This window comes from Condylostylus longicornis, unplaced genomic scaffold (genome assembly GCF_029603195.1).
Source record: "Condylostylus longicornis isolate FDR11 unplaced genomic scaffold, ASM2960319v2 ptg000027l, whole genome shotgun sequence".
Classification (NCBI taxonomy): Eukaryota; Metazoa; Arthropoda; class Insecta; order Diptera; family Dolichopodidae; genus Condylostylus; species Condylostylus longicornis.
In genome coordinates, this window is record NW_026577996.1 from 3,687,057 (window position 1) to 3,707,851 (window position 20,795).

Sequence of the window (20,795 nt, forward strand, 5' to 3'; positions counted from 1 at the left end):
CAACTGTCACTTTAGTATTATATTATTAGTTTTCTTTGAGTGCTATGCAATTTTTTTAGTTTTCTTAAAAATGTTAATTAAAAAAAATTGCATACTTTTAGGATAACATTCGTCAACAATCATTAATAACAAAAGAATGTAGGTTGTGCTACAATTTTTTTTATAAAATTCAAAAGTGATGGTAATGGTAGTGGATTTAGTCTCGTCTTAATACAAAAATCCTATGATTGTGCCAAAATCTTTATAAGTGTAGTAAAAAATTTCCAAAAAAAAAAAACCAAAAAGAAAAATACAAAATTACTTTCTTTATACTTTCTTTTATTTGTTTTATTAATTAGTAATCCTCTTTTGTTATTAAAGAAAATGAATATTTTTTATACTTATAAGAAAAATGAGAAAAAATAGAGTTCAACATGTCAACTCTGTGATACTCCCGTACGAATTTGTTATCCTATGTGTTTTCGATATTTTCGAAGATATGGCCAAACTATACTATTGAAGTTGTATGGCTGTAATCAGAAAGAGCCAAGCAATTTCCACAACTTTTATCAAACATATTGGCCCTACTAATTTGGTTGTGTTTCAATATCGCAGCTTTTATAGTTTCGAAGATATAGTCAAATATATTTTGAAGTTGTATGGCAGCTACTCGAACCAGTACCCCAATCATATTCAATTTAAATAGGGTTCTGGCATTTCTTGTAATAAATAATTTGTGAAAATTTAGTGAGCTTACCTCAATTAGTTTTTGAGTTGTTGTTGGGACGGACGGAAGAACGGGCGGACAGACAAAGCTAAATCGACTCAGAGTTCAACGCTGATCAAAAACATAGACTTGAGTCTATATCTCAGACCATTATTTCTTAGCATTACAAAACGGTAAGACAAATTCAGTATACCGTTCGAACATACGTTCGTACAGGTATAAAAACAAACTTGAGAGACGGAAAATATTCGTATACCTACACATAAATAAATTTGTACTGCAAAAATATTAGCGTTTTATTACAAAAAAAAAAAAAAAACAGAGAATGTGTGTTTTATGAAAAACAATTTTTAAGAAATTTTGAAATGAAATTTAAATTTTTTTTTGTTTTAAAAAAGTTTTTCTTTCATCATTTTATTTTTAAAAAAAGTTTTAAAATTCAAAATGTAAAATTTTCCACTTACCTTTCCTTCTGCGTCTGGAGCATGATATCGAACTTCAAGTGAACCACCCAAAACTGCATACCAAAATCTACCTTGTTCACCGGCACGGAAAACTTTAGATTATTAATTATGATTGTTTTTTTTTTGTAATAAATTGTTTTCCATTTTTCGTGATTAATTTTAAAATTTTTTTTTAAATTTTTACAGATGCAAAGTCAAAAACACGTGTGTTATATGAAAATAAAATAGAAAAAAAATATTTTATTAAAAATTTGAAAAAGAAATATTGGCTAGGTGGGTTTTTTTTTGTTATTAGAAACAACTGTCCAAGCCGTCCAAGTCATAATTCAAGTGAAAAATTTGAATTCTTAATTATTTAGTTTTAGTCTACATTTCTGTCGGAATTTGGTTAATTCAGAGGACTTGGAACGGAATTGCAACCGCTCGGAGTCAAAATCTTTCAATATTTTGTAAAGAAACCCGATTTAATTCAGATATTTCGGGAGGTCAAAATACGAAAAATTCAAAAATTTTTTTAATTAAATCCAAAATTTTCAATTTATTTAGAATAATTTCATTTTTTCCCCGGTGCGAAGGGCCATTAAGCCGTTCTAATGTCAACTCATAGAATCGTTTATAATTCCAATGCCCGCCTATATTAACATTATAACTAGATCCCTGAAAAATTGCAATTCAGCAGTCCATCGAAGCCCTTCGGAAGCATCTCAGTCGCAGTCAAGCCACTGCCTCGCATTCACACAATAAGTGCTCAATCGTTTCGTGCTCTTCAATTCAGAGACGGAAGAAATCGTTTTCCGTCTTGCCTTTTTTTTCTAATGGACCATTGAGAGACATTGTCCAGTGAGAGAACCTACCAACACCCTCAAATTTGTACGACCAAAAGTGACCAGTTCCCGCCCTTTTCGGCTCCAAGGGAGACATGAGCTTTTTGCAGCAAGGTAGGCCCAAGTAGTTATGCCAATGATTGACCCGGCCCGATTCTCACAACCATTCAATATGAGTAGTATCGTTTTTATCGTCACCCCAGTGCATGGCTCCGGCCCAATGAAGGGAGTTGTCTTTCTCCTCCGGGCGAGACCATTACCTTTTTAGTTTCCGTAGCATAAGCGGCATTTATATCAAAGTTACCTTTTAATAATTTTGTAATAATTTCATTTAATCGCGAAATTAATTTTTACGACTTAGTCAATTTTCTTATAAACATCATACTTATAAAAAATTTCTACAGCATAATATTTATTTACTTACGTGTTACACCTTTTTCTAAATCTTCATAAAATCCACACATCGCTAACTGTTGTAAAGCTGAACCCGGTAATCTACATAATGGTTCAACCCTTCTTAATCTACATGATATTAATTCAGCATCTCGTAAATTTCTGTCACATGGCCTGAAAATATTTCAAATGAAAAAAGAAATACACTTTATGTATATATAGTTGAAATAATCGTTGAACTGAAAAAATAAATCGCATAATAGAAGATAAAACAAAAAATACTAAAAAGGTAACATAAAAAAAAAAAAAAAATACTTATAATAAATAATTTCGACAATTTTTCTTGCATTTAAATATTTTAGAAAAATATTAACTTTTCCGTTAACAAAAAAAATAAGAAGACAAAAAGGAGGAAGAAAAAATGTTGAAATAAAAATTATCTACGTGAAAATATCCTTAAAAAAAGGAAAGGTCTATATAGAAAAAAAAATAATGATACAAGATAAATGTAACGATTTTGTTTGTTTTATTTTTACGCTTTCTTCCGTTTTTTGCCTCTTTTGCTTGTTCTTTAATTTTTATATCCTTCTAAATCAATTTTGTTATCGATTTTTAAAGGTGTTTAATGGTTTTATTTTATTTACATTTATTTTTTCCACATCCTTATTTAAAAGCAAAAAAAAAGATTAAATTAAAAAGTAAAGAGAGTGTTTTAGTTTTCCTAATGTATGTACACTGTGCATACATACATTTGTATATGTGTGTATGTGCATATATAAAATAAATTTAATGTCAAGTAATTGTTTCCAAAAAAAGAAGCACATTTTTCATTTTTCATTTATTAATGATGGATAATGAGAGCTCATATTTTAAAAGTTGACAAGATTGTAGTACATTTGTACATTATAATAGTACTCGTACATTTATTAAAAAATTTAATAAGATAAAGGGATTTCGATTGAAAAGAATTGTTCCGATTGTTCTATTGATTTCGTATATTACATATTTGGCTATTCGCGGAGATATTTAAAGCATACATTGATCTACGGAGTCATTATCAAAGTTTTGCGATTCCGAATACGACTTTATTTTTTTTATCCCTCTCAATTTGAGCCTCAGTTTTGACTTCGGGTAGGGGTGATTCTTATTCTAACTCTATTTCCAACTCTGGATTTGACTCTCTCTTTAATTTTGTCTCTGGCTTTGAATCTCATTTTGACTCTAATCTCAATCTCTAATCTCAACTCCAAATTCAAATCTGACTATAAGCGCACACTTTTTTTTTCGTTTCGTTAAATGTAGAAATTTTGAAATATTTTGAAATTCTTACTTCTGCTTTTGACTGGATCAACCTCAAATAGGCAAATGAAATAACTTGGAACGCGACAAGAAAGTTGAGGTCAAAGTTAGACTTGATCTGCACAAGGGATCTAATATCTCTTCGAAGAGGGAGTATCGAGAGTGTAATAGGAGCTTTAACCAGACACGGCCTGATTGGCGTGAAGACGAGGGGGAACCGCCCCATAAACGAACATTGTAGGAACTGCTGCGACGACCAGGAGAGGAAAACGGTTACCCACATTCGGTGCCTAAGTTTGGCCTTAGCGAACTTCAGACATAAATTTCTTGGGTCTTACTTCTTTCAGTGATGCTACGGACTTAGCGAATGTAAATGTCAGGAGAATCGGTTGGTTTCTAGTTAATTCAGGCTAGTTTTAGTGGAGGGGACAAGGAGGGATCCGACGTAGGGGAAGCGTGTAGCCAATCTAACCTAACCAAACATTCCTTATAAAATTTTTGCATTCGACAACTTATAATATTAAAAGCAATTCCCCAACTTACCATATTTCATTATCATACGCTAAACGTGAAGTTGAAAATTTTGTTCTACTTAAAAAAGCGGTAGGGTAGACAGCACAATATCTTGTTGTAGAGAAATAAGTTTAAAATATAAAATTTCTATTCGAAATTGGGTAAAAATTTAAAAATTTTTTTTTACGTAATCGAAAAAGAATAGACAGAGAAACAAAATATTTACAATCACATTTTTTTTTTAAAAAGAAAATGTGGAAAAAAAAATTTAAGAATTATGATTTTTCTTCTTTTAAAAGGATTCTTTGAGATTAACATTTTATGGATGTTTCTATTACTCCCTTTTAGAATACTTTTGGGAAACTTGAATTTTTGTTCTAATAACCACATTAAAGAGCTCTAATCATATAATTTGAGTTTAGTTTGAAAATATTTTTATAAAGCAAGTAAAATATTGTGGAAATAATCTTACATGTGACTAAATAATAAAACGCTTCAGATATTAAAGAGTAAGAAGAAAGACATAATAGATTCTGGTACTGTTTTTGGTTCTTTATAATTTTTTGTGTAAAATCATTTGTAATTCCTAGAATCAATCAAAATACATTAAAAAAACCTCATGGATTAATTTACAAAATTCATACTTTATAATAAGGTGCAAAGGTAATGTATGTATCCGAAGATTACTTAGACTATATATGCATAATTCCATATTATTATGTAATATTTAAGAGAATATGAAAAAAAAAAAATAAATTTTTGCGAAACGAATCTTGATATGTTAACCACTTCCGTAAATTCCGTAACAATTTTCATTTTTCCTGGAAACAATTTTTATCCTTTTCTAATTTCTTTTATACACGCATTTATATTAACTTCTATTTCCTTTAATATCCTTGAACTTTACAACCATTATGTAATTTTATCATATAATAAAATATACAGTAAAATACTCATTAAAAATACTCAAGGAAATAATCGTTTCTCTTTTCTTCAATTCTTCTACATACATACATCTACCTTATTTTATATGCATATTTTTTAAGAGCCACATCGTATACATAGTACATACACATATATGTAAATATTACAATAATAATGTATAATACATATAAATGTGCAATTACAATCAAGTACAGTAATTTTCCGATAAAAACTTTACTCATAAAAAAGATATGACGATAATTGACTACATACTTTCTTAATTTTCATTCCCTTTGATCTATATAAATGAGTTAATTTAGAAAAGTTTATTAACATTATTATTGAAAATAATGAATATTTATATATGCACACATATGTGATTACATTCAGTTTGAATCAATGAATGTGGCAACAATAAATCTTATACATTATTTATGTCAGAAATTTATATTTTACGATTTAGACGTTTAAAAACTTGAATGTGCCAAAATTAATATTCTGAATTAAGTGAATCAAATATTGTCGAATAAGTCAAGTATATTTCAACAAACAGGTGTGCAAGTAAGCTCCTAAAATTTTCAAAAGTGATTCATAAATGTAATGGCAAGTATCCTGCTTAATTTGTATAGTAGAGTGAGAGTAACAACAATAAAAATTCAGAATTATCTGGTCCACTCATGAAAATGTCCGAACAGTAGCAATCTTATTTTCGAATTCATTCTATATATAAACTATTTTCTATTGTGATCACTTATTTCAAAAACACCCTTTATACATTAAGAAGTAACTATAAAATATGCAATATAATATTCATGATTATCAATATGAATTTTATGTAAAAATGAAATAGCTAGGCTATATATGAATTTTTCTTCATTTAAATAGTATTTACATAATCGCAAATATACAAACGCCTACAATATTATGAACTGCTCTATCCATTTTCATAAATATCATAAGATATTTTATTAGCACAGCATCTGTAATATTTAAGAATGGGATAGTAAATTTGATGTTCATTTGGCGTCTGCTGGAACCACTGCACGTTTTTCAATAGTAATCAAAAAATAATCATTCCATTGTTTTACATGTGGTTACAAGTTTTTATATCAAGTTTTGTTTTTTGAAGTTTGTTATCTTTCCGGGATCAAGGGAGAATGGAATCAAAGGAAGTTATCTATAGGACAGGCATCAGTGAGGTATAAATTAAAAATAAAAATAAATTTTGCGTTTAAGAAGAGCATTTTGTTCAATAAAAGAAAAAAGTTTGGTGATTTTTTAAGAAACTTTTGAAAATGCTGTTCAAGGGTATAAAGTCATTATAAAATGTTTGGCTTTAAAAGATACCAAATATTGTGTTCGATATTGTAAAATTGATCGCCAATAAACTTATGCATCTACAAATTTTTTGGTGACTAGAAAAGTTTGCTGTAAAGTTTGGATACTTTAAATGATCAAACTTTTTTTTATTTTAGTAATCTGCCTAAATTTGATTGTCAATTTCGTACGTTTTGTAAAACCGAACGTTCGACTTTCATGCCAACAAAATCGAACGCTATGGATGCTCATTAAATATGAATGTGCAAATGACAAGATCTAATGTATAGCATGTATAGACCATACAGAATAGATTGGATATGAGAGTTTTATTTGAATCTATTGATTGAGGTATAAACTTGAAGGATTTGTTTAATTTCTAGAGAAATTTCAAACACAACTGGTCGCAGAAAGTGTAAAAGCTCAAGTATTCGCCTTAAAATCTGTAACAAAAATTTCTAAATTTCAATATCTAAAATTCAGAATCATAATAAGAAGAATAAGAATCATAAAAAAGGATTTATTTTACATTCCCACCATACACGACGATAATTTAATTTTGATCCGAATTATTTTTATGACCATTAACTTAAACATGTTTTGTGATCCTAAAATTTGAATGGCTTCTATAAAATAAATCTTCTTTTTTAATGAAAGGAATCCATTTCAGTTCCTTTTTTTTTTTTTAAATTTGATTAATAAATTTTTCTATACTTATTTAAAAAGGAATCAATAATCTTTATATTTAGAATAAATAAGGCAGTGTGTGTGTAATTTTATAAAAATTAAAAGAAAAATGAGAGAAAAATAATTTGATAACCATAATTGTATCTTTTTATAAATAATTAAAAATAAAAATTATAACCTATAAATTACAATTTTAAAATAAATTTCTTTATAATATAAAAATAGTTCCATTTACCTCTTATCAATAGCTGTAACCCATTCCATAGCCATGACGATGACGTAAAATAATATTTTTATATTTTAATTTTATTTATTACGTATATTAATATTATATGTTTGGGTTGGTGTCTATTTTTAAATTAAACTTGTGATAATGTTATAATAAATATAGATTCGTTTATAAATGATGCCTCCCGAACATAACATTATACATTTATGCTGACACAATTGAGTAATTTTAAAAATAACCTTGATTAAGGTTAAACAGTTATTCATTTATTTCCGTTTATTTTTGATTTATTTCGTATGTATGTTCATTGGTTTATAATTGCTTTAATTGCGCGCATTCATACATAATAATAGTTTTTACGAATTATTTTTCATTAATTTTCTATATTTTTTATATTTTGTACATTTCAATTTGCAAAATAAGTTGAAAATTTAAAGAAAATTTTAAAGTAAAAAAATATGAGTGTAAGTTTCTTTTTGAAATTTCTCTCTTGAATTCAAATATAGCTACTCCGATATCAGCAACTACCATAAATAATTTATAATTTTGACGTTTCTCTCTATAATTTCTCTGCATACAATCTTATATATATATAAATATTTATGTATTTCCGTATTTTATTAATAATTTGCATCAATGTTCGTATCTTTTAAAAACAAACTTTCAAACTAATAAAATTAAAAGTCTCTCTTGGGTTTACCTCTCTCTCTCTCTCTATCGGTTGTTGTTATATTTTTGTTTATGATTGTCATTGATTGTTGGTGTGATGCCGTTATTATTAAATTTCTTTGTTTTTAAATTTTAATGTACTTTTGAGCATCCAAAGTTTTATTTCGTTTTTTTTTTTGTGATTTTTTATAAAAATTTCAGATTTTTATCAAATGAAAGAATTAATACAGTTATTTTTTTGCTTTTAAATGATAAAATTTTAATTCAAAGCGATTATATGCTTTTATAAAAATTGGTTATTTAATTATATTTTAAAATTATATTTTTATTATTTTTTAAAAGTTGTTGTTTTTTTTATTATAATCTAATTTTTTTCTTAATCTTATATTTTTGGTGTTACCATTTCTGAATTTGAACATAAAAACTGGAAAAACCGTTATTTTCTAAATTTATGTCTTTTTGTTTTTGAATTCTTAATTTCTATTCAGTACAATTAACTAAATTTGATTAAATAGAATTAATTAAATTGAAAATAATTATTAATATTAGAAATTATATACAAAAATTTTTCTTTCGATAGCATTTGTAAATGGAACGAACGTTTTCTTTTTGGTCCTTTCATAAATTACATTAGGAGAAAAATTAAAGATTTTCTCTTAATTTTTTAATAATATTAGTGTTAACATAGTGCATTGGAGTAAAAGTAGTTGAAATGAAGTAAGTATAATGTAGTTGATAGTTTTTAATTTAAAAAAATTTACATTTATTGCTGAATTCGTTTTTTTGTTTTTTGGGTTCCGTATTTCAGCTGTTAACCGAATAGGGTTAAATATTTTTTTTATTCACTTTTCCAGTTGATTTAATCTTAAAATTATTTATTTTATTTATTATTTTTTTTATATAATTTATTGCTTATTATTTTGTATAATTTTTTCTAACCCTTTCACCTTTCTTTTGAAAATTTCTTTAAATTTTTTTTTATTTATTTATTAATTTTTTTATTATTATAATTTACTTAAATATCAATAGATGTCGTTGAAAATATAAATTTTTATAAAGTTCTGTACTTCTTTTTTTTGAATAAAATTTTTGTAGTTTTGTTTTATTTTTTGTTATTTTTTATACTTTGTTTGTTTTAACCATGATGTTTTTTCATGTGAATTACCGTTTTTGGTATGATTGTACCTAAAAGAAAAAATTGAATAAAAATAAATATATTTAAGTATATTTCTACTTTAAAAATATAATAAAGTTTTTAAATAATTAATTAAATTTGATATGTGTTCTTTTCAACTCAAATTGTATAAAAAATAAAATAAAAATTAAATTTTAATCAATATTGTTCGTTTATTTATCGGGAAATCAACAGAAGGTATTGACATTTTGAAAATGATTTGTATTATATGGTATATGTTCTCGCGGGAGTTGATAACGAAACGACCTCTTCATTTAAAAAGAAAATTTGTGGGAGCAATTTAAGCGAAAATTTGCCGCGATTTTCGTTAGAACTACTTAGTCCACACCTACTCAACCACTAAAAGTATGGTGGCCAAAAAAAAAAATTATAAAACCGGCTTCGGCCTTCATTCACTCTTGCTTATAGCTCAGTTGAATTAATTTCTCTGCACAAGGCAAGTGAAAAAGATCTTTTGCTTACTCATCTAAAATTCATTGTCAAATAGAACAATTTAACTTTTTTAATTGAGTTATCCACGCATTTGAAGTAGGAGAAGAAAATGTTTATGTTCAATCAACTAAATTAAATGTTTAAAATGCAAGATGACCTTAATTTCTAAAAGAAATTTTAAAAACTGTTCTTTGTATAACAATTTTGTATAGCAATTTTTATTACAAAGAAATTTTAAAAGTTTCAACTTTTCCATACGAAATATTCCTAAATTCCTTGGAGGTACTTGTTGTAGATATTTGAAAATACTAAAATTGTATTTTAATTTAACATTTATTTTCGAATATACATACATACATACATATATATAAATAAAGGAAAGTATAAAATAAATATTATTTAGGGTTTTTTATTTTGTTTGTATAACTTTTTCTCTTTTTCACAAAATGTCACTAAGGATTTATTTTTTCTTATATTGCTTTTTTCAGGCCCCATAAATGTGGTTTGATTTTTATAGAAAACACGGAATAGGAGTTTTCATCACATAGTTATACTTTTGCTTTATTTCCTTAAAGATACCAAAAAGTTTCTAAAGTTTATTTTGTGCAGTATTAGAGAGAAAAAAAAGGGGATCAAAAGGAACTGAAAATAAATTTTAGCTCAACAACTTATAGTAAAATACACCATCCATACATATACATTTTTATAAAAAAAAAACATACATACAATATAAGGATGTGGTGAGTATATTTACAATTGTACATATAAATTAGTTTCTCAAGTAGGGGGTACAACGGTACATACGTATAAAAAAAAAATTAACGAGAACAAATAATGGAAAAATTCTATGGTTAACTTTTAAATTAACTTTTGAGATATTAAAAAAAAAAAAAATTATGTGTATTTGAAAAGAGTTGAAAAAAAAAGAGTTGTTTGATTAAAATTAAATAAAAATAATGAAACGTGCTTCTCTAATTCTAAATTAGCTTCTCAGTAAGGTCAAATAACAAAGCTGTTTACTTAATCACAGCAAGATCAAAATATTGCATTCAATTTCATTTAATACTTATTTCAAATATCTAGTTATCATAGTTATTTGTACGAAATAGAAGAACAATTGTTGCAAATTATGAAGCCACAGGATATTTTACTTGGAAAAAATTTAAAATATTCCTTATGGACCCCATGGACCAAATTCATATATAGGATTCCTATAGAATTCCATAAAAATTTGTTCATACACTTCATGACATATTTAGGGTACCCATTGAAAAAATATGATAAACTGCTAGACTTTTTTCTTCGAAAAATGGTAATTTCCCCCCTATATGCACAATGAAAATTTTTTGAATTTATATATATATATATGTACAGTACAGAGTAGGTACATTTTCCAAGAAATTTATTAACAAGAAAAATTATTTTGCATATTTTGGATTGGAAATTTTATACACATGGGCGTTAATGGGTTAAAATATTTAAAACTCAATTGCTTGTTAAATGAAACTGCTATGTAATGACTCAAGTGTTTCCGAGTTTAATGTTGTTTTGCACTGATAAGAAAAGATTGAAAAAAATTATTAAATTTTTATTAAAGAGTCTGAATTTAGATATTTTTTGTTTTAAACGAATCTAAATTGCGTATAACAGTTTTAATAATATCTTTAAAATGTTTTATAAATTTCGTCATATAGGTAAAAATTTAGAAAATTCGTGATGTGAGTTGGATTTTGTTGCTTTGCTATTTCTCCTAGACTTATGCAAAAGAAATAAAACAGAATTTCTGCATCCCATTTAATCGAAAATGCTGGTAAGAATAAGAAGTAGTTGATTATAGTTCCTAAATGAACTGTACTGACCTGTACTTAAAGGTAACACGATCAAGCCAGATTTTTCTTCGAAATTCAAAAAATATTTCACTTCGAATTCTTATCCTATTTCATATTATGTTTTTATGGTTTCTGTGAAATCAAATACTGCCGTCCCAAAACTAAGTTCTTACATTGGGAAATTTTAGATAATTTATTAGCAAGAAAATTTCTATTTAGCATAAATTCGGAAAATATTGGGTATGTTCCTTAAAAAATGTTTTCTTTTGTGGTTTACTCTAATTTATTTTAATTAAAGAAAATGTTAGAAAATAGAATCATATGTGTGCAAGCACTTCTTCTTATAATTGCTTTAATTGCTATGGTTGCGGTTGGTAGGAATTTTACGTACACTAAAAAGGAACACATTCAGCTGTTCAAGTAACAACAAACTAAAAATAATTAATATAAAAAAATATCACTAAAAATAAAAAAATATCACTAAAATGTGGTTAACATTTTAAAAATTTCGAATATGAAAAACACAATTAAAATTAAGATAAAAAAAAAACACAAATTAAAATACCAAAATACAAACTCTTAATAATCCTTAACGTATCCTAAGTTTTATTTATGAAGTTCATGGTGGAAAATAAATTTAAAAAATTATTTTTCCCTTACTTCAATTCTACTTTATGACTTTTATAACTTTCATTGTGTTGGACCGTTGAAATTCTGTTTGTTTTTTTGTTATTATAATACCGTTAAAATAATATCCATGAAAGTCTTCAAGGATTGAATTTTCATTGTTTTGTGCATAGTGCATATATTTTAATATTGTGCAGTAGTTTTACTATTTATTATTGTTTTCTACGCTGAAGGATGACTTCCGTCATCCTTCCTTGGCTTAAGATCATCTATGAGTGCTGTGTAGACTTAATTTACATTCCAAAAACATGGAATGTTGCTAGGGTGGTCTTCAATCCCAAGACTAGCAGAAATTCTCACAGTTACGCAAAGGATCTTAGACCTATCAGTTTAACATCATTTCTATTAAAGATATTGGAAAAGTTGATAGACGTATACATAAGGAGTAACCTTAATGCTAGGTTTATATCTCCAGCACAATATGCGTACCGTAACGGGAGGTCAATGAAAACGGCCCTCCACTCTTTGGTAAACTTTATTGAAAAATCTCTAGACTGCAGAGAGTATACAATGGCTACCTTCCTGGATACTGAGGGTGCATTCAAGAATGTCGAGCCGCGGGCTATTGCTCGGGCGCTGTCGGGGCTCTCAGTTCATGGCTTTCTGAGCGCTCTTATAGGCAACATGCTATCAGGCAGAACCATCAGCGTTAGTTTTGGGGACTCATACATTGAGCGCTCCGTTGGCAGGGGAACCCCGGAAGGAGGTATACCTTCTCTTCTTCTCTGGAACCTGATGAATAATCAATTACTTTTATGCCTGGAGGAGGCTAAAAGGTGGTAGCTTACTCTGATGACTGGGCTCATGCGAAGGCCCTATGCCTCGTTTCTGGATGGGCTGCCAACTGCGGTTTGACTATCACAAGCACCCACAAAAGACGGAACTAGTTACTTTCAGCAGGAGATACAAGATACCAACCACAGCTACAACAAAACTCAACAGAATCCGCTTACACGTTAGCAAGGAGGCTAGGTTCCTTGGACTAGTTCTTGATTTGAAGTTGAACTTGAGGTCCACCACTATGGAAAGAGTAAGGGAGGCAACTATTGCGCTTTACTCATATAAAAAGGACATTGGTAAGAGGTGTGGTCTGATACTAAGAATGGCTTATTGGCTATATACCGCAGTGCTGAGGCCGGTTCTAACGTACGTTGTTCTGGTGTGGTGGCCAGTGCTCCGTACAGCTGTGAGCTTAAAATTGATAAGCAAAATTCAAAGAATGGCAATGGTATGCATTTGTGGGGTATTGTGCTCCACCAATATACGCAGGCGCTTGAGATTCTCTTCCATCTGGCGCCATTAAACAAACTGAGTCGGTAGGAATATTTTTAAAAATTTCAAGTTGGAATATATTTAAAAATTTTGATTTGATAACCTATTTCCTAATGTCATTGTCATCACTAAAAAACGTAATAAACTTTTTGTATTTTTTATTGACAATGCTATAATCTTCTTCTTTAAAGGAAAAATTTCGTTTTATTTTAAGAAAAATTACGGCAAAATATCTTTGATATCTCATATCTCAACTAAATAATAATAAAATTTAATTATGATTAAATTAGAAATTCATTTACAGAATAAGATAAAGTATAAAAAATATTTTTTTTTGTTTTTAACAAATCGCATTGAAAATTAGGTTGATTATGTTTTCCAAGTGTGTGTTTAACATTTAAATAAAATCAAAATTCAAATCACGTATTAGAAAAATTTACAAAATAATGAGTACGAATATTATAAAACTATTTTGTATAATAAAAAAAAACTTTTTCTACAACAGATTTTTCATCCTTAAGTAAATATTAAGTGAGTATTGGCATTTAATCAGTTTGATTGCAATTTCTTTGAACATGAAGCGTCTATGCTTCGCATTCGAGATTATAAAATTAGGTATGAAAATTTTTTGTTTTTAAAATCTTTTCCAGGTTTCCTTATTCAAAGAAGTTTTGTTCTTTAGTCTGAAAGTAAACGTCATATATACTACACATAACGTGATAATTTAGTATGTTCACTAAAGGAAAGTATCGGACACCTAAATCTTAACTAATCTATAATATATTTTGGTCAGCAGCTATAATTTTGTATTCCTGAAAATAAGTCAACTTAAGTCTCGTGAAAGATGGTAGAGTACAAAAATTTTGCTCTTCATTTAATTTTGTAGCACAAGTTTCCGAAAATTTTTTGGAAATTTAAGAGTCAGTAAAGAATTGGTATAGCTCTTATAGAGTTTCTTAGGGCTTAACTGCACGAAATTTTTGTAATTTGTCTATAAAATAAATATCCAAAAAAATTTTCAAAACAATTAATTTTATTCAATTTAAAAATAAAACGAGGGCCCATTAAAGTCAATAATGTTCTTAACAAATGGAATTATGAAGAAAACGCTTAATTTTCACGGTTAAATAACCCTAATGGATTTGTAAAAATTAATTTAGTAAATCAATAATTTTTTTTTTTAAAATATTAATATCAATTTTGTCAAATATACAAACATGTTTATATAAAATTCACATATCCTTTTAAAACGTCCTTCGAATTGTATATAATAACCACATATTTATATACATATATAAGCATAGCAATTATATATTTAATGTTTGTATAAAATACATAGGCAAAGTACAATATTTTAAATTTCCTGTTATTGAATATTTCAGAATTTTAATTTCCGGAGAATTATCAAAACAAATAAAAATGACTAAACTACTCTCAAAATACCCAAAATATTTAATGAATTAAAAAAAAGACTAAAATTAAGCGAAATCAGAAAAAGTATATGACTGTGGTCTATAGATAGGCACATGCCTTTAAAAAAATTTGTTTTATTGGTATACAATTGGACTTCCTTCTCTTGATTATATTTAAAAATTTCTTCTGTAAAAAATTTTAAAAATTTTTAAAAAATTAAAAAATTACTTTAATATTGTGAATTTAAATTTAGTTTGAAGTTTTACAATTATATTTCACAATTGCTATTTAATTTAAACCGGCCACCTACGGCGAATGTTCAAAACAATACTATGATAGAACGCGTGCATTCGAGTATAATGTGCTAACATAACTAACTAATCATTATACTCCGAAAATTCAAAGTTACTTGCTATCTAAACATCTAACGAACGTCCATTTAAGAAGATGTAAGATCTAGAAATTAAATTCTCTAATCAGTTAAAATATTTAATAATTAAATCTGAATTTTCTAATAAGTAGTTGGCTTAATTTTTTCAAAGTAAATGGCTTTATATTTTATATTTGACTTACGAATGCGAATTTTTTAATATTAAAGTTTGGCTTTCATCCCTATATGCAAGATTATTTCCATATAAAGCAGTGTTTCTTTTTTTTAAAGCTTTCTGGTGTTATAAACACTTTTAAATAGAATGCAAATAGTCGATTTTTTTTAAATTTCTTCAAAGGAAACCGAATAAAGGTATAAATGTAGGTTTCTACCCGGACCATCGTAGCCATTGGCGATTTATTGCAGCCCCCTTCACGCTCCCATGCTTCCACTTCAGTGCTCCTGTTCTACGTATGATGCTGGAGATTTCCTCAATGGATGTTGAGGAATCGAATACTTAGGAATCCCTCCCCAAAACAATTGTGACACAGAACAGTCGGTATACTGTCAGAATGTAAGTTGAGAACCATTTAAAAAGTGTCTTTGTATTAACGAATAAAAGGTGAATGGTTTCCAACTCCTATTATGAATTATGTTGTGGTGTTATAAACGGCATAATAAACTTAATATTATACTGTATACAAATCTCAATTAATTTGGGTATAAAATTCTAATAGCAGGTTATATTACAGTTACCTATTTTGATTAAAACCAATGAATTAACATATTTTTCTAGATGAAAGTACGAAAATAGAAACTTGATTCCAATTACTATTTTGTAAATTGTTTTTCTACTTAAGTACATTTCATAAAACAAGTATGTACGTGTACATACAAACGAATTTTCGTTTTTTTATAAATTAAGCGCCGAAAGAGACGAATAGCTCTCTAAAAAATATTTATTTACAAATTTCGTGGAAAACAAATGAATCAATGAACTTTTTTTTTGGTTTGCCCTTTAGTTGACCTTAACAGTATGAATGTGACATTTTTGAAAAATAAATAAAGCAAAAACAAAATTTACGCTTTTAAAAGACTATGCGGGTTCACTTATTAGTCTTTTTCAAATAAAATGCAGCGGCATGTAACAAAAATGTTTTTTCTATTTTATCATTATAGAAATATTATTTCAAACGGTTTATGACATATGTCATATACACCCTATGGAACTGCTGGTGCGATGGAAATGTTCTACAGAATGCCTACAGACGAACAGAAAGCACGTGGGGAAATTTTGCCTTTTGGCAAAAAGCCCAAATTTCACCAAGTTTCTTCTCCGAGCTACAATTGAGGCCTTGAGTTGATTCCTCATTTTCTGCAATTTTCTTTGATAATTCAGAATATATGACAGATAGCGTCACCTTTGCATACTCATTTTGAAGCTCACGAAACTCCCTTTCTAAGTGTGTGCCAGTGTACTTGAATTTTCATTTAATCGTCATTGAGAAGTATCCTTCCAAAATAAGTTCTAAATTTGCATAATTTTTTTTTATTTACTTGAAAACCTTAACAAAATATTTTGATGAGACTTTAAGATTATCTAATACAAAAATCTGATTATAAAACAGAAAAATAATTAGGATATACGCGTCTAAATAAACACAAACATACATATACATGTAGGCATAATTTATGTAAATATGTACATACGTTTATTCACCTTACCGCACTCACTGATTAATTAATTAATTTTAGGGCTTTTAACTAAATTAAGAAATAAATAAAGGTACTTTTGTTCTTTTTTTCGGTTTCTAAATAAAATCATTAAAATATGGTTATTTTTTTGTAAAGGTATGCGTTAAAGTTTAATAGATATTTGCTTTAATTCTTGTAATCACACACTTGTAATAAGTGCATAATTTATATTTGATCAAATTTATATGTTAGTGTATAGGTACTAATATTATATGTAAGATTTATTCAAATTAGTAATCAAATGAGTAATCAAAATTGTACTAGTAAGTTTATGAATTTATTCGAATGTCAAAATATGCGAAGACACATCCTATATTTTAGTTATGAAATTTTAAAAATTTGTTTACACTTTTTATGTATTCATATTTATTTTTAAATAAATATTGTCTTTGCAATTAAATATGTAAACAAAAACTAAACTTACTCAAATACTTGAAGAATAAGTACTTAATTTTTTATTTTTCAATTTACAACACATTTGAATTGGCATGCATAAGTGTATTAATTATTATTAGCTTATTCAAACATTGTCTGAACACATACATATACTCTTATGTAAAATATAGATGTTAACATAAGTGTAAAATACTTATGGTATAATAGTAATAATAAATTATTATACGTTTATTACACAATATTGAACATTTATGTATTTGTAACCATAAGACAAAACCGTCTAAGTCCAATTAACATAAAATTGAAATATTTTATACTTTATTTGAATTCTTCAAAACTATTAATTTGAATTTATACAATTATACCTTCAGTGGCTGCTACAAATATACAAATATGTATGTATGATTTGAAATTTTAATGTTCCTATAAATAGGCAGAATGAATCTTTCAATCACAAAACTTTAATAAATGTTTATAACACAATATAATTTCTAATTATTATCAAAATCATTAATAATTTTTTTCTTGATTAATTTAATTATATTTCTGTCAAATTCATATAGTTTTCATATACAAATACATACATACATACACAAATGCAATATATTTATATGAAAAACTTAATTAAGTGCTAAAGAACATTAATAACTTCAAATAATATTAAAAGCAAGTTGAAAGGTATGTCCTATACACATATGTATGTCGCCCACTGGGAAAAATAACGACATAACTCAAGAATATTAGATTTCACTTTCATGCGTTTAAGAAATTTTGGGTAATTCAAATTTTACAATTAACTGGAATTTTCTTAAGAGTTTTCAAATATTGTAAAAAGTTTTGCTTTAAAAATTATCAAAATGTTCTGACAATTTTGTTGAAAATAAGTATTACCCTATAAACTGGAACTGGAAATTTAAGCTAGCGCCGCCCGCATGCGTAGTATGATTTTCTTTCAAATTGAGTCTTATTTAGTTCGTTATCTCTTGCATATCCAGTTAGAATTATGTTGAATATCTATGCAACAATATTGCTTCATACTATTGCAAGTAGGGTTTGTATTGGACGCGGAATAATATGCAATTTTAAGCCGTAAGTAGGTGTCTTCTAAAGACAAATTTTCGTACTAAAATTTCAATTCTATTTTTTTCCCGCTAGTATTGCACTGTTGATTACGAAACTATTTTTTAGTAAATAAATTAAGAAATCTTTAATTCCCTAATATATTTAACTTAGAAATCTCGTTCTTTGTGACTTATATCATTCTTCTTGCGAAAATTGCGTGATGTATAATTACAATATAGTGAAAAACTAAAGAGAAAATAAAAGCGATAATTACAGCAAGCATTCTTCAACTTTATATAGAAATAAAATGAGGTTTTTTTCTTTGTTTTATTCTTATATGCTAGTAATAAATGTAGGTATACCTACCTACTTGCATGTATTTAAGGTATTTATACATTATGTAAGTATAAGAGTATAAAATAATATTTATTTTGAAAATTTTGTGTCGCATGCGATGACAATTGATCGACTTTTTGATTTTTAATTTTAATATTATTCACCAAAGAATTTTAATTATATTCTAAACTTGTTCTTAAAATTTTTCTCTATATATAGGTCTCTCTATTAGATATACTTAAACATATACAATATTATTTATTTACATTATTTGTTTAAATTAAAATTCACATGTATGTATGTATGTACATTACTACACTTTATTTGTATAAAAGAAAATATTTTCTTGCATTTCTTTTTCTGTTTCGGTTTTTTTTTTTGTTTATATTTTTTTTTGTGTCGTTTTGTGTGTGAGCTTTAAAACTGAATGAACTTGAGAGTCTCTTCTACACACAATATATTTTTGACTTATTAATATTAGTTATAAACTTTAATTTTTCTCATCAACACATGGTTAACCAAACAAAAAACTAGTTAAACTTCGTTAAATATTCAAGCAACAATATATGTAGGTAAAAATATAATAGGCGTATAATAACTTAATAAAAATATATTTTTTTTATACAACGGCATTTTGTTTCAATACATTTAAGTACACACAGTTATTTTATTTATAATATTGTTATACACATGTATTATATATCTGTTATAATCCTACATATGTGTATATAACAAAAATGTACTTAAACATAGAATATGTAGTTGCATAAAAAAATTGCACACTCTATATAGAGAAGGAATATATGTATAACATTAATATATGTATAACAGATATAATATGTACATATGGTGTATAATAGATAATATATTAAAGAGATGAAAAATGAACTTAAGGTTTAATTAAATTCGGTTATACATTTTTTTTTTTCGTAGGTCGGTGAAGGTAGGTTGGTGGTGGTAGGTTTACACTTTATTTTATCAAAAAAAAAAAAAAACAATAAATTACTCACTTTTGCTGTTGATTTTAATTTTTTTTTATTTTTGATTTTTTTTTTCTTTTTCATATAAATGTATGTATGTATGAATATTTTAAATATTATTATACACAAAAATAAAAATTTCAAAAATTTCGATGGTTTCAATTTTTTTTGTTTTTGTATTTTTTTTGAGTTTTTGTTTCAGAATAAAAAAAAAAAGAACAATAACGAAAGTTCGAGACAAAAAATAATCGGACGGTGAAAAATTTTATAAAATAAAAAAAAAAAATTCTTTTTATCTTAATTTTAATTAATAATTTTTTTTTTGTTTTTTTTTTTTTTTTTTATCCGTTACGAGCAAAAAGAAGATCACGACGGTCACTGGAAAACTAAATTCAAATGGAAAGGATAACAAATTTTTATAATATTCTACTAACTACTACTACAACTACAGTACTACCTTTTCATTTTGACAATAACAAAAAATTAAAACAAAAATACCTTTGTTTAAATGTGTGTACTCATTATTATTTTTATCTCTCATTTTCAGTCAACATTTTCTTCTTTATTTTTTTTTGTGTTACTTTTTTCGTCATATTAAAATAATTATTATTGCCAAAGTAATATTATATATATATATATACATTAGATTCGGGTGTCAGTGATGGTGCACTGTATATAAGAGTAAGTTTGTAAAATTATTATTGTATACGGTACTTTTTCAAGTTGAATACAGAACAAGATTGATTTTCCACGGTGAAATTCTGAAACTCCACGGACTGCCCAGAATCAAACGAAATTACCGCCGCCGCAAATTTAGCCTCCGACGGTAAAATGGCCTAAGTTCTTATTTTATCGCTGACGGTTTTTGTTCACATTATCTGTTTCCATATTGTGTGTGTAATATTATATGTAAAAAAAAAACCATTAATTTTGCCGTTCCACTATTGTTCTGGGTTAACAAAACGGAAATCGTCCGCCGTTGCCGTTCAAAATAATAATTTACCTTATAAATTATTTTCAGTAATAATATGACGTAAACTGTC

At 26.9% G+C, this 20,795-nt stretch overlaps 1 protein-coding gene across 2 annotated transcripts in view; it reads right to left on the bottom strand.

Moving 5' to 3' along the window:
• Positions 1-20,116, bottom strand: part of LOC129607216 (rap guanine nucleotide exchange factor 4) — a 92,209-nt gene extending 72,093 nt beyond the window's left edge. The window contains exons 1-4 of one of the 2 annotated variants that reach the window (XM_055518026.1): positions 19,783-20,116; positions 7,363-9,210; positions 2,419-2,561; positions 1,171-1,262 (exon numbers count right to left, since the gene is read on the bottom strand). In XM_055518026.1, coding sequence (XP_055374001.1) covers positions 1,171-1,262; positions 2,419-2,561; positions 7,363-7,397 — 270 coding nt within the window. In that variant the 5' untranslated portion in view covers positions 7,398-9,210; positions 19,783-20,116. The remainder of the gene's footprint in view (positions 1-1,170; positions 1,263-2,418; positions 2,562-7,362; positions 9,211-19,782) is intronic. The other variant, XM_055518025.1, reaches the window with a different exon arrangement.
• Between the last annotated feature and the right edge of the window lie 679 nt (positions 20,117-20,795).